The 13,258-nt window shown below is 30.3% G+C and overlaps 1 protein-coding gene across 1 annotated transcript; it reads right to left on the reverse strand.

The window, feature by feature from the left end:
- Positions 1-949: 949 nt before the first annotated feature.
- Positions 950-2,258, reverse strand: LOC115714629 (uncharacterized). The gene has a single exon (XM_030643374.2). The coding sequence runs from the start codon at positions 1,802-1,804 to the stop codon at positions 1,298-1,300; it is 507 nt and encodes a 168-aa protein (XP_030499234.2). The 5' UTR covers positions 1,805-2,258; the 3' UTR covers positions 950-1,297.
- Between the last annotated feature and the right edge of the window lie 11,000 nt (positions 2,259-13,258).

Raw genomic sequence — 13,258 nt, forward strand, 5'->3', positions numbered from 1 at the left:
TACACAAATAGCTTTCCATATCTTAATATTATCAATAACTTTGTGTATTGTTTTAATTAGGGGTGTACATCAAACCGCTCAAACCGCCCGCACCGCACCGCAAAAAAAATGCGGTTTGAAATTCTTCGCGGTGCGGTTGCGGTTTGAATTTTTCCCAAACCGCGCGGTGCGGTTTGCGGTTTGCGGTTTTGAATTATTAAACCGCGATTCAAACCGCACCGCACCGCATCTTTTAAAATTTTAATTTTTATATTTATTTTATTAAGCCCATACATATGAGCCCAACCCAAGCCTATAAATCTTAGGGCAAAATCCATAACTCTTCACAAACCCTCTCTTCTTAGCAACAAACCCAAGCCCATACATGTGTATTAAAATTTGGAGTTGGAAGTTTGTGTTTGTTTTATTTTTAATCTATTGATGTAAGTATGTTAGTTGTACATTTATATTGTTGTTGGAACTTAATTAGTTTCAAGTTTGTTATTTTGATTTAAGTGTGTTGTTGAAACTTTAAAAAGATTATTGATTTATTGTTGTTGTTAAGTTTTATTAGTCTTAAGTTTGTTGTATTTTCTTAAGTGTTTTGGAATAATTATATTAATGATAGTTTAATTATTTTATGATGATTTCAAAAAAAAAAATTGTGATAGTTCAAACCGCATAAACCGCAAAAACCGCACCGCACCGCATCATTTTTTGCAGTGCGATTTTTGCGGTTTTTTAGTATCGCAGTGCGGGTGCGGTTTGGAAAATTGGAAAAACTGCATGTGCGGGTTGGTTTGAAAAATGGTTAAAAACTGCACCACCCGCACCGCGAACACCCCTAGTTTTAATATTCGATACTTGTAAAAAGAAAATAAAAAAAATATTTCAATATGTGAATGTTGACTAAGAAATTGTAATAGAAATTTGTAATAAGCTTCTAAAAAAAAATATATACATAAAAAAATCTACCAAAACACCAAACGGTAGATTTACCCGGAAATTTATATGTCAGTAATTATTATTGAAGAAAATCATTTTCTACAATCGCCCATGTGAGTGTTCTTCTTCTATGAATTTAAGAAACAGAAAAATTCATTGAAAACCGACTTAGATTAATGTCTCTTATCAAAGAATACAAAACCAACCCTCAAGTCTTTCACTCAATTACAATTATAATAAATAGACAAAAACAAAAATTTGAATATACCCTTTATCAAAAAAAAAAATCTGACAAAGGGTAATACATAACCAAAAAGCAAGAAAAAATAGAAAAAATTAACAAATGTGCATGAAATTGAAAAATGACCATTTTTCATAGTGACACTTGCCTCTGCATTTTCATCTCTTCATAAAACCTTTCAATAAACTTCTCAGCTTTTAAATCAATCGAACCATCATCTTCTTCTTCTTCTTCTTCTTCTTCTTCTTCTTCATCATGATCATCCCAATCCAACGCTCCACAATTGACTTTGATTTCTTCATCAACGGCTGGAAAGTTATTACAAAGAAAAAGCATTGAATAAACTCTTTGGAGGCTAATTCCAAATCCAAGTTGATTTTGATGCTTTTGCTTTCTTTGGTACCCAATTAGAGGATGAGTCTTAGAAGGAGAGAACTCATAATCTGTAATATACCCATAATTGTAATAATACTTCTTATGATTTTGAACAAGATTGACTTTGAAATTCCTCACCAATTTCTGTGATTTCATAAACACAACAAGCTTTGGAATAATGGGTTTTCTCATTTTTGACATAAAGATTGAAACTTTAAGCATTTTTGAGACTTTGTGAAAGATGGGCAATTTTCTTCTAGGCATTTTTTGGGGATTTTAGACCAAAAGATTGAAGCTTTGAATTTGAGAGGTATATTACAAAGCTTAATGGTTGGAGCCATGAGAGGCAAGAGTGGTTTAAATGGTGAAGAAAAAGGTAAAAAGGTGGGTGTGTGGTCGTGGTCGGTGGCACTTTGGACTTATTATATATACATATTGTATGAAATATAAGAAGGTAGCCGTTGAACCCTTGTGGGGTTCAATCCTTTCCCTCTAAGTTTTCAAAATCAAAACTTTGCAACTTTTCAAGGTCATAACTTTATATGTGGTTATTCAACCTTTTTGGGGATAAAAATAAGTTTACCTTTTACTGCATGTTACTTAAGTAAGTAAGTGATTTTGCAGGATATATAATATAGGATAAGTTAATACTTTAGTATGTAAGTGTTTTGGTAGATTTCTTATATGTTTCGGTATACTGGAGAGTTATTTAGGACCATTTATAAATTTTTAAAAAAATTTGGGTAGTTTATAATAACGAAAATAAGATTTATATATTTTATTGTACGCGTGATTATTTTTTTATGCATGTGGTAATTAATTGTTTAAATTTAATTCCGGTACTCTAAACTATCCAGAATTTTTTAAAAATTTTCAAGTGATCCTAAATAATTACAATATACGCTATCATAAAATAAAAAAAATTAGAGTAAAAAAATTTTCTAAGTAAACAATCAAATAAAAAAAATCTAACAAAACCATAATGTAAAAGGTATATATATTACAAAAAATTGGAGTAATATTATAATAATTTAAGCACCAACTTTTGATACGTGAAATTGAGTGCTTATTTGGGTTGTAATTGAGATCAAATTTGAAGTCAAAGGCTCAAGGGTTATTTTCTTAATAATATTTTCAATGGTGGGGTTAGCCATCAACGTCAAGAAGCTTGTTATTAAATAATAATTTAGGAATAATATTAGAGATTAGGAATTAAAACAGAATATAGCATTAGAATTTACAAACAAGTTGACAATAAAAAAAATTACCAAACATTTTTTCAAAAAAAAAAAATTACCAAACTATAGCTCTCTAAATTGTTAGAGATGATCTTGATTAAAACGTTAACACTTTGAATTTGCACATTTAAATAAGAAAATACTAGTTGAGAACATTTAAAAAAGAAAAAGAAAAACTTATTCATCCCACACTTTATCAAAATCTCAAAGAGAAAGAAATCAATGAGCTTTTGATGAATAAAAGAAGAATTGGTAGAAAACAAGTGGAATTGAACTACATCATATTATTGTTGATTATATAATTATGTATAGTTGTGATAAATAATACATCTTAATACGTAAAAAATATTCCATAAGCTAATTAAAAAATTATTGTAGATAAAATATGAGCATAACGTAAGGGGGTGATTGTGATCCGTGATCCGTAAGGGAAAATACCAGGTAAGCTGTGCAATCCCACATTGCCTGAGTAACAAAGTGCATCTTATTTTTCGGTAGCTCATCACAAAAGAACTCCACAGTTAAGCGTGCTTAGCCTGGAGCAATTTCAGGATGGGTGACTTTTTGGGAAGTTTTCCTAGGAAGCGTGCGAGTGAGGACAAAGCATGCTGGAAATACTCGCGTTGGCTTGTAGGGCTAGTCGTCAGTCCATGAAGCAGCCAGAGTGGTGTACTCGTGTATAAGAGCCATCATTCCGTGAGTTTATGGGCCCAATGGAGGCTTGAAGCGGGGACGTTACACATGGTATTAGAGCCTTAACCCAGCCGGAAGTGTGGTCGACGAGGACGTCGGACCCCGTAAGTGGGGGTAATTATGACAGTCAGTAGTCTCGTGATCCGTAAGGGGAAATACTAGGTAAGTTGTGCAATCCCACATTGCCTGGGGAGGTCAAGTGGGATGATTCTAAATTGTGTAGGTATGGGACTACACTATTGAAGAGAGCTTAAATGGATTGATTGGTACTACCTATATCAACAAGGTGCATCTTGTTTTTCAGTAGCCCATCACGAAAGAACTCTATAGTTAAGCGTGCTTGACCTGGGGTAATTTCATGATGGGTGACCTCCTCGGAAGTTTTCCCAAGAAGCGTGCAAGTGAGGACAAAGCACGCTGGAAACACTCGTGTTGGTCTGTAGGGTCAGTTGTCAATCTAGGAAGCAGCCAGAGTGGTGTACTCGTGTATAAGATGCATTATTCCGTGAGTGTATGGGCCCAATAAAAGCTTGAAGCGGAGACGTTACAATGATACACATATTACTATGGGAATATAGGTGTAGATTTTTATTTTGGGTTTATATTAATGTTTTACTTGTTTTATTAAAGGGAAATTTATACAAAATATTATTTTTAGTAAAAATTTAACATCTATACTGTGATAGTTAAAAAAGTTTCGTTATCCGTAAGGAGAAAGCTGGGGTAAGATATGCAATCCCTTATCACGTAAGAAAGGTCAAGTGTGATATGATTTTAAGACTGTGTAGGTATTAGACTATACAATTGAAGCGAGTTTAAATAGATTGATGGGTATTCATCTATATCAACAAGATGCATTTTATTTTTAGCCCATCACTTGACTTGAAGCAATCTTAAGATGATTGACCTCCAGAGTAGTTTCCAGGGCTAGTCGTCATTCCAGGAAGCAGTCAAAAGTAACGTACAGGTGTATTGTAGGTATGAGACTTCAAAGGTGAAACGGACGCGTTGCATATACTTTCAAATGTTTTTCTTTATATTTTTACAAAATCTTTATTTTTTTTAATTTTAAAATCTTTTAATTTTTTTAATTACAGTTTTGCAGTGTTATAAAAACAACATAAAAATAACATACAAATAACAACGTAAAAATAACAGATAAATAACAAGAAAACATCAATAGTCTGTATTTTGTAAAAAAAACAAAAAAAAAAAAAAAACTCATAAACAGTAAAGTAATTAAAATTTCGTACAACTGTATTTTGTATATATATTTTTTTTTAATTTTTGGTTAAATATTAAATAATCCCTTCATTAATAAAAATATTGTTTAATGGATATTTTTTTTTTGTCATTTTAGCCCATATAGTTAGTGATCTTAGTATTTGTGTGGAGTGTGTAGAATTTTCTAGTTAAGTGAAGCGTTTCTAACTAAGTCCTCTTTTTAACTCTATAAGTACGTATTATCTTAATTATTACAATTGTATGGTTCTTTAAATGTATCATATGTATCTAATATTATATTCTGGTACTATAAAAATTTTTACTTTTAGTCACAACAAAACTTGTAACTAAAAGTAAAATAGTTGTGACTAATTATAAATCATTATTCTTGTGTTGTGATTAAAAGATAATGTATTAGTCACAAAAATTACAATTTATTGTAACTAAATGTGTTTTTACTTACAATACTTGCTGCAATTAAAACTAAATTAATAACAACTTTTGTCTAAATATTATGTTTTAGTCACAAGTAATTTTTTGCTGTGACTAAAAGTCACATTTAATAAAAAAAAAATTATGTTGGGAAGGTAATTGTTTTTTTGTAATATGGTTTATTATAAATTTCTTATAATAGATTCAAACTCAAAATCACTATGTTTGATAGGATAGAAGAAGATTGAGTAAATAGTCAAAATATTGATATTTTAAATGAGAGGAGAGGAGAAGAAGATGGAGATTGAAGAGTAGAATGATAGAGTATTATCTATTAATAAAACTATTAAATTTAATTTTGTAATTATTTTTTAATAATTTTTTGAGAAGGTATATTATATTTGTACTTAAATAAAGGATTTGCATATTCTATTTCTTTCAATTTTTTTTCTCTCCCTTCTCTAATCTTTCTTGCCAAACAAGAAAATTGATTTAACCTTACCTTGCTATACCACTTCTGTCTCGTACTAGCAATAAATTTTACATGTACATGTAAAAAAGATTTTTTATCTTTTAAAATACATCAATTAAAAAAAAACAGTTACATAAACTTTTATAATAAAAAGACTTTTCAAATATATTAAATTTTTATTAGCAAAATGATATTATATGATCGTAAAAACGATTGTAATACAATATTATGTGATGATAATTGATTATAGATGTGTAATTATTATAAAGTAAATTAAGTAAAATTATTTTACAAATTTTAATATTTTAAATTGTTAGTTTAATAAATTTCATACTTTTATATACATCATTCAAGTTATTTATTTTATAATTTTCTCTAAATTATTTTAATGTTATATTTTTATTAATGTAAATTAAGATTTTTACATCTTGAACTTAAATCATATAATTATTGAGATTGTTGAATTTAAGAATTTTTTTTCAATTTTAGTAAGAAAATTTTAATCTATAACTTGATACATATTAAAGTTTGGGAAGCATGATTTAACACACAAACAATCACCGAAAAAATTACATAAAAGATTTTAAATCCAACAATCTCAATTGTTTAATAAAAAATTTTAACATTCAGAAAAATTTTTAGAGGCAAATATTTTAATTAGTCTTTTATTAATATTCAAAGTAATATTAGAATATTATTTCTATATTATTTTTTTTTTTTTGAAATTACATTTTCAATGCAGATCTTTGAAATAAAATTATACTAGCTCATGTATTTAATGGTTTTCTCTCAATCTTTATTATTTTCTACTATAAATTGACAAAAAGCAATCATCACTACTATTAATTCGAAATTTAAACATTTATTATGATTAATTAGTTAACAAATACATAACTCCTAAATTTAAGGGGTAACTAATTCTAAAAAAAAAAAGGTAATTAGAAGAGCATATCTCTTATAGATAGGGAGGAAGCCTAGATATTTTTTTATTCTTTTTGAATTAGAAAAAGGATATAAAATAGAAGAAATATTATACTTTCTATAGAATTTTAAAAGTTATAAAATATGACAATTTTAAGTTTGACCAATTTATATAGTATTTTTTTATTTGTAAGTCTTTTTATGGTATTTAATATGACATATATATATGTAAATTAGGTTTTCAAATCTTATATTTAATGTTTTTATTTGTTTAGGTAGTTTTCTTTGTCATTGATGTCAGAAAAGTCGTCAGAGTTTGCTGTCGGTGTCGAAAGAATCACCGGAGTAGCTGTCGGTATCGGAAAAGTCGTCGGAGTTGCTATCGACGCTGAAAAAAAAATTCGGTGATTTTTTTGACGATAATGCCAATTCCGATGACTTTTACAGCGCCGACAGTAACTCCAACGACTTTCCTGGCACTGGCAGCAACTCCGACGACATTTTTGGCACCGACAGCAAACTCCGGGATCTTTTCAGGCACCATTAACAACTTCGGCGATCACTGTAGTTTCATTTGTTTTATTTTTTAAAAAACAAAACTATGAAGGGAGTTTAATATCTTTTATGGTAATTCAATCTCATATATGTTAAGTTTTTATTTTAAATACTATGTTTTTTTTTATTAAATTTCCTTACCATATTTATTTAAACTAGCTTTATTTTTCCCATATTTATGAAATTACCCCTATAAAATAAGAGTACTCATAAATTAATAAAGCGCAATTAATAATTTGGTTAAATTTAAATTATACCACTGCCTTTGATAATTGTTTTAATTTCGTTGAGTAAATGCTATTTTAGTGGGATTAATAATATCCATATTGAAATCTTTTTTTATCATTAATTATTAATAATATAGTATATAGTTTACAGTAACGGTACTGATCGAAAATAATAATAAAATAAAACAATAAAAACAAAATAATTAGGTGATTTTAATGTATTAATTATACATTGTTTAGTGACTTTCTTTCTCTTTACACATATTCCTACATTAATTCCTTTTTAAATTAAATGTTAATATTATATTATTGTTCATCCTTTAAATTAGTTATTAATTAAGGTGCTTAAATTATTTAACTGTTAACACAAGGAATTGATCAAATTAAAAATTAATGAAAATGGGTTTATCTAATTAAACTCTTTTGGGGACCACAGTTAAAAAATTTGAAAGACTACCTTGTTGGTTACACCTTCCACTTCTTGTGTACATTCTCAAATTTGTCTTAATTGACATGATTTAAACATGGAAAATTATGGTCTGTCGGCCAATATTATAATTAATTGCAAAAAATTGCATTGTGATAGTAAAATTTCAATATTTTCATATACTTACACTTTTATTTTGTATAGAGCTTTAAGTATGAGTTGGGTTTTTTGATACGACACAAAATAAAAAGATACAAAGATGTAAGTTTAAGCACAACACGACAAGTTCAAATGCACGATACGTAAATATGAATAGACTAATTTGAAATTACAATACGTTATGTTTTTTTTATAATTTAATAATAATAATAATAATAATAATAATAATAATAAATATTAAAATATAAATCATTCTAATTAATTTTTTATATGATTATGTGTAAAGTATTATTGAAAAATAATATGAAGCCCGAGTTCGATTTGTATAAGAAAACAGACTGACTCATTTATAAAAAATAGGTCAGCTCGAGTAAAGTACGACACGAAAGTATAGACTTGCGTGCCATGCTGGGCTTATCTTTTAAAATATTGGTACAATACGACAATATCCATATCTTTTATAAGTCGGCACAACACGACTCATATTATTGCAGACTTTTCAAAATATGGATTGGGCCGATATGTTAAAATCATCATTTTTTTTCCTTTTTTTACATGGCACTAAAATTAGATATGAGCAAAGCTTATGACTGTATAGAATGTAATTTTTTAGAAGCTATGCTTAGAAGGTTGGGTTTCAATGAAAGATGGGTCCAGTTGCTCCAAAAATATCTTAAGACAGCCCGTTATAAAGTGATTAATGGGAGGCATGAAATGGGTCCAGTGATCCCTACTCGAGGCATCTGTCAGGGAGATTTGCATTCTCCTATATGTTTATCTTGTGTGTTGAGGGCCTCTTGGCTTTGATTAGGAAGTATGAACAACAAGGTTGTATCCATAGGAGTAAGGTAGCTAGCTAATGGTGCGCCTAGAGTTACTCATATAATTTTTGCACACGATAACTACTTGTATCGTAAAGCTACGGAGACAGAGGCGCGAAAGGTGCAAGAAATTCTTCAAAAAATTGAAGCTACATCAGGTTAAAAAGTGAATCTTTCAAAGTCTTCGATATTCAATAGCACCAATTCAGATAGTGGTATAAGGGATAGTATTTGTCAGCTATTGTGTATGCTGACTGCTATAGATGGGAGTTTCTATCTGGGTTTGCCTAGTACCATGAGCAAAAATAAGTCTGTCATTTTGGGTTTTTCAAAGGAAAAGTTAACGTCTTCAAGGGTGGGAATCTAAGCTACTCTTTTAGGTCGGTAAGGAGATTTTAATCAAAGTTGTGGCACCATCCCTTCCTAGTTATACTATGAGTGTATTCATTCTTCCTCTAGAGGTTACTAGAGACATTGAGAGTTCAATGACAAAATTTTAGTGGCAATCTTCCAAGAATTTAAGCAAAGGAATTCATTGAATCTCTTGGGATCATCTTTGTAACCACAAAACTCAAGGTGGTATGGGCTTTTGCAACTTGTATGATTTTAATCTTGCTCTTTTGGGTAAACTAGGTTGGTGGCTGCTTCCTAGACTTGAATCTTTGGTGGCTCAAATTTTTAAAGCTAGATACTACTTGAATGGTACATTCCTTTCAGCACAATTGTGCTCCAATCCAAGTTTTGTGTTGAGAAGTGCTTAAGAAGCAAAGCATGTCATATCTAAAGGTGTGCGATGGTTTGTGGGAAACGACACTAATATTACTGTCCTTGGTGAACATTGGCTGTCTGACAATGATAATCCCTTGGTTATTTCTTCTCTTCTCGGTCTTGCCGATGTTAAGGTTAGTAATTAATTAAATACTGTTAGGGATAGTTAGGACTATGAGATACTTTAAGATCTCATTGTGGAGCGCTATAAAGACCTTATTACCAGAATTTCTCTTCATGTTGGCCAAGGGTTTGATCACCTAGTTTGGACAAAAAAACTTTCTGGTTTGTACACAGTAAAAAATGCCTATCATCTTCTCAAAGAACTTCATGGGAATTAGAATTTAGAGGGGTCAGCGGTCACACAGTTTTGGAAGAAATTTTGGAGTTTAAAAATTCCTCTAAAAATAAAGAATTTGGTGTGGCGGGCGAAGAGGGAGTGTCTGCCAACTGTGACTCAACTGGGAACCAGATGTATAGAGATTAGTTCTCCTTGTCTTGTTTGTAATGAGGAGGATGAGTCCATCCTGCATGCTTTAGTTGTTTGTTTAGTTGTTGTATTGTGTTGGAATAGGGTCAGGATCAGGACTATTTCACAATTTGTTAGTACTTTTTTAGATTGGTGTGTGGATTGTTTTCAAAGAATTGATGCTGATCATAAATCCTTGTTAGTTGCTATTGTTGGGCTACTTAGAATTCTCGTAATGAATTTTTTTAGAATCAAAAGGTGATGGGGGTGAGTAGCATAGTGGCATCAGCTGAAGGATACCTTAATCAATGAAGACTTGCTCATAACTTAACTATTGAGTCATCATGGCCTATTTTACAGGTGGACGATGGGTAGAGCAATGGACTTTACCACATGGAGATAGTATTAAGGTCAATATTGATGCTGCTTTGTTTGAGGAGAGTGGTTTGTATGGTTTTGGCTACGTGACTCGTGATGCAAGGGTTTGTTAACTGAAAGTTGTATTAGTTTGCATTAGGGAATGGTTTTGCCAGAACTTCCAGAAGGCATGGGCAATCGGGAGGTTTTGAGTTAGAAAAAGCGACATTAGTAGAATCAAGTTATTCTTGAAACAGATAGTTTGACTGTTGTGCAAGCTCTTAGGAGCTCTACTATTATGATTTCTTTATTTGGTCAAGTGATTAATGGTTGTAAGACTTTACTTGGTATTTTGAAAAATGTTTTTGTTATGCTTGTAATCTACTAATAAAGTGGCTCATAACTTTGCTAGAGCTTCTTTATTGTATCCTGGTTGTTGTTTTAGTTTGGAGCATGTTCCAACTGATTTGTTACTGTGTTCGATGGTTAATAAAATCCTTATATTTCCCATGCAAAAAAATCCCTAACTAAAGGCTTAATGGACCAAATTCCAACAAATCGTGTAATCTATCACCGGCCAATCACTACTATAAAAAAAGACTTTTAGCATCGGTCAACGTCTAAGAAAAAATACCAATTTAAATTTTTTTTGTCAGATTGGGACCAAGACAAACTAGCTAAGCATGAGGAAAACTTCACCACCCTCTTCCAGTTCGAGCTCACACACTTCTCTGAGTCATAAATTCCAAATGGAACTAAGAAAAAGATTAGTCCTTTTGAATGATTCAATGCTCTCCTTAATTGACGAGTTTAGCTTTGTCAGTGCTCTCAGAAACCAAATTAGTTAGGTCTAGATCGGCTCACTGACGCTTTTTGCGTTGATTATAAACCAACATTTTGAGATTTAGCATCGATCGGTTTACAACACAAGTGATAGCTGACCCTAAAAATTTTCCCTCTTTCTCACCTACATCCTTCTTTCTCTCTCTCACGCGAGGTCTCTCGATGACAGCTCAAGACCCTCAATGACAAAATCTCCAAAACTAACAACGAGGTCTCTCTCTCTCTCTCTCTCTTGCACTCTGTCCCTCCCTATCTCGCTCTCTCTTTTCTTTATCTCACACTTTCTCTCACCACAATCTGAGATTTTTTGTTGTTGCAGGTGGTGGATTTGAGAAGGGGAACCATCAAAGCCAACAACTCTTCTCGGCATCTCTTTTCAAACATTTCATATTCCTTTTTTCTATTAATTTTTTGTTGTATTGGAATCAACAACAAGTTTAATAAAATAATTGGAGTTTTGTAAAATATATAACCGTATGATAATATCTAAAAATATTTTTTATAAATTATATTTTTTTATAAGGGCCTAATTTTAAAAATTAGAACAGGGTTTTTAAAATATTTAAGACGGCCCTGGTTAAGGATATTGCATACTGCCCCACACACAACATATCTAGAGATGTCGGGATGTGTTCCACTCCAGGAGTGAAATTATGGAACCCTTTACTTTGGGGATGAATTAGTGGCCGGGGATACCTTGCACATGAAAGATTTATTCCTTAGACGAAGATATCATCCTTTCTATGAGTTTAATCGACTTCTGGAGGGGTAGATATACTTCCAGTAGAAATCCTTATTCTTTCGAATGGATTTACTTTCTCTGAGACTAACCTTACCTTATACAAGCAAGTTGTTAGCTAGGCTTGATTTAACTGAGATACCATCTAACTGTTTTACGATTCACCCTTTGAGAAGGTGACACATGTCTTGTTCGAAATCGCAGGCAATATATAACTGATTAATGATTAACCAAACTAAACATAATGGTATATCAATCCAAAACTAATATGACCATCACCTAACAAAGATGAGAACGAGGGTTGCCATTGCCAAAGAAATACAAAAAGTAGTAAGTCCTCTTTAAGAAATATTTCAATTACAATTTCAATCCACTCAAAGGTCTACGACCATAAATTATCATAGGAGAAAAGCTTGTATAAGCCTTCGAGAGACAAAAGACTAGAACATCATATATAAAACTTAACATAACTAATGAGTAATGACAACAACATAAAACTCGTATATATATTAAAGAGTAATTTGTGGCATAAAAATTTAAGTTTAACTCCCAGTTGTAGTTACTTAACTGTTAAATATTAAGTCATTATCCACATGTCATTTTCTTATTGGTATATTTTAATTATTATTTTTTTAAAAAAATAAAACTTTAATGACTTGGACCAATTAGGAATTGCCACATGACAATTTACTTAATACTTAGCAGTCAGGTACCTAATTTTAGAATTATAACTTAGGTATTATTACCGTCAAAAGTTAAACTTAGGTATTTATTTACAACTGGAAATTAAACTTAAGTATTTATGCTGCAAATTACGCTATATTAAATGTAGTTTTATAAAAAAATTATTGTTTTTTTTTTAAAACATTTACTACAAAAAGCAACTACTTTTAGTGACAAGTTTTTAGTTACAACATAAATTTTTTGTCACTAAATGTAACTTTTAGTCACAACAAAATATTATTTGTGACTAAAACATAACATTTAGTTACAAGTTGTCATTAATTTAGTTTTAGTCACAACAAGTATTGTGACTAAACACACATTTAGTCACAACAAATTGTAATTTTTATAACTAATACTTTTAGCCACAGATTTTTTAGTCACAACATAAAAATAATTTTTATTATAATCAGTCATAATTCTTTTACTTTTAGTTACAAATTTTGTTGTGACGAAAAGTAAAATTTTTTGTAGTGATTATAATTTAAATTTAAACTCACTATACATATATCTCTTATTTATTATCTTATTTAAATATGTCTTTATACATAATTTTTTTTAATATTACAATTTAAATTTAAACTTATTGCATATATTTTAAAAAATATATTTCTATTATCATTTTTTTATTAAAAAAATATATTTCTATT

This window comes from Cannabis sativa, chromosome 4 (assembly GCF_029168945.1).
Source record: "Cannabis sativa cultivar Pink pepper isolate KNU-18-1 chromosome 4, ASM2916894v1, whole genome shotgun sequence".
Classification (NCBI taxonomy): domain Eukaryota; kingdom Viridiplantae; phylum Streptophyta; class Magnoliopsida; order Rosales; family Cannabaceae; genus Cannabis; species Cannabis sativa.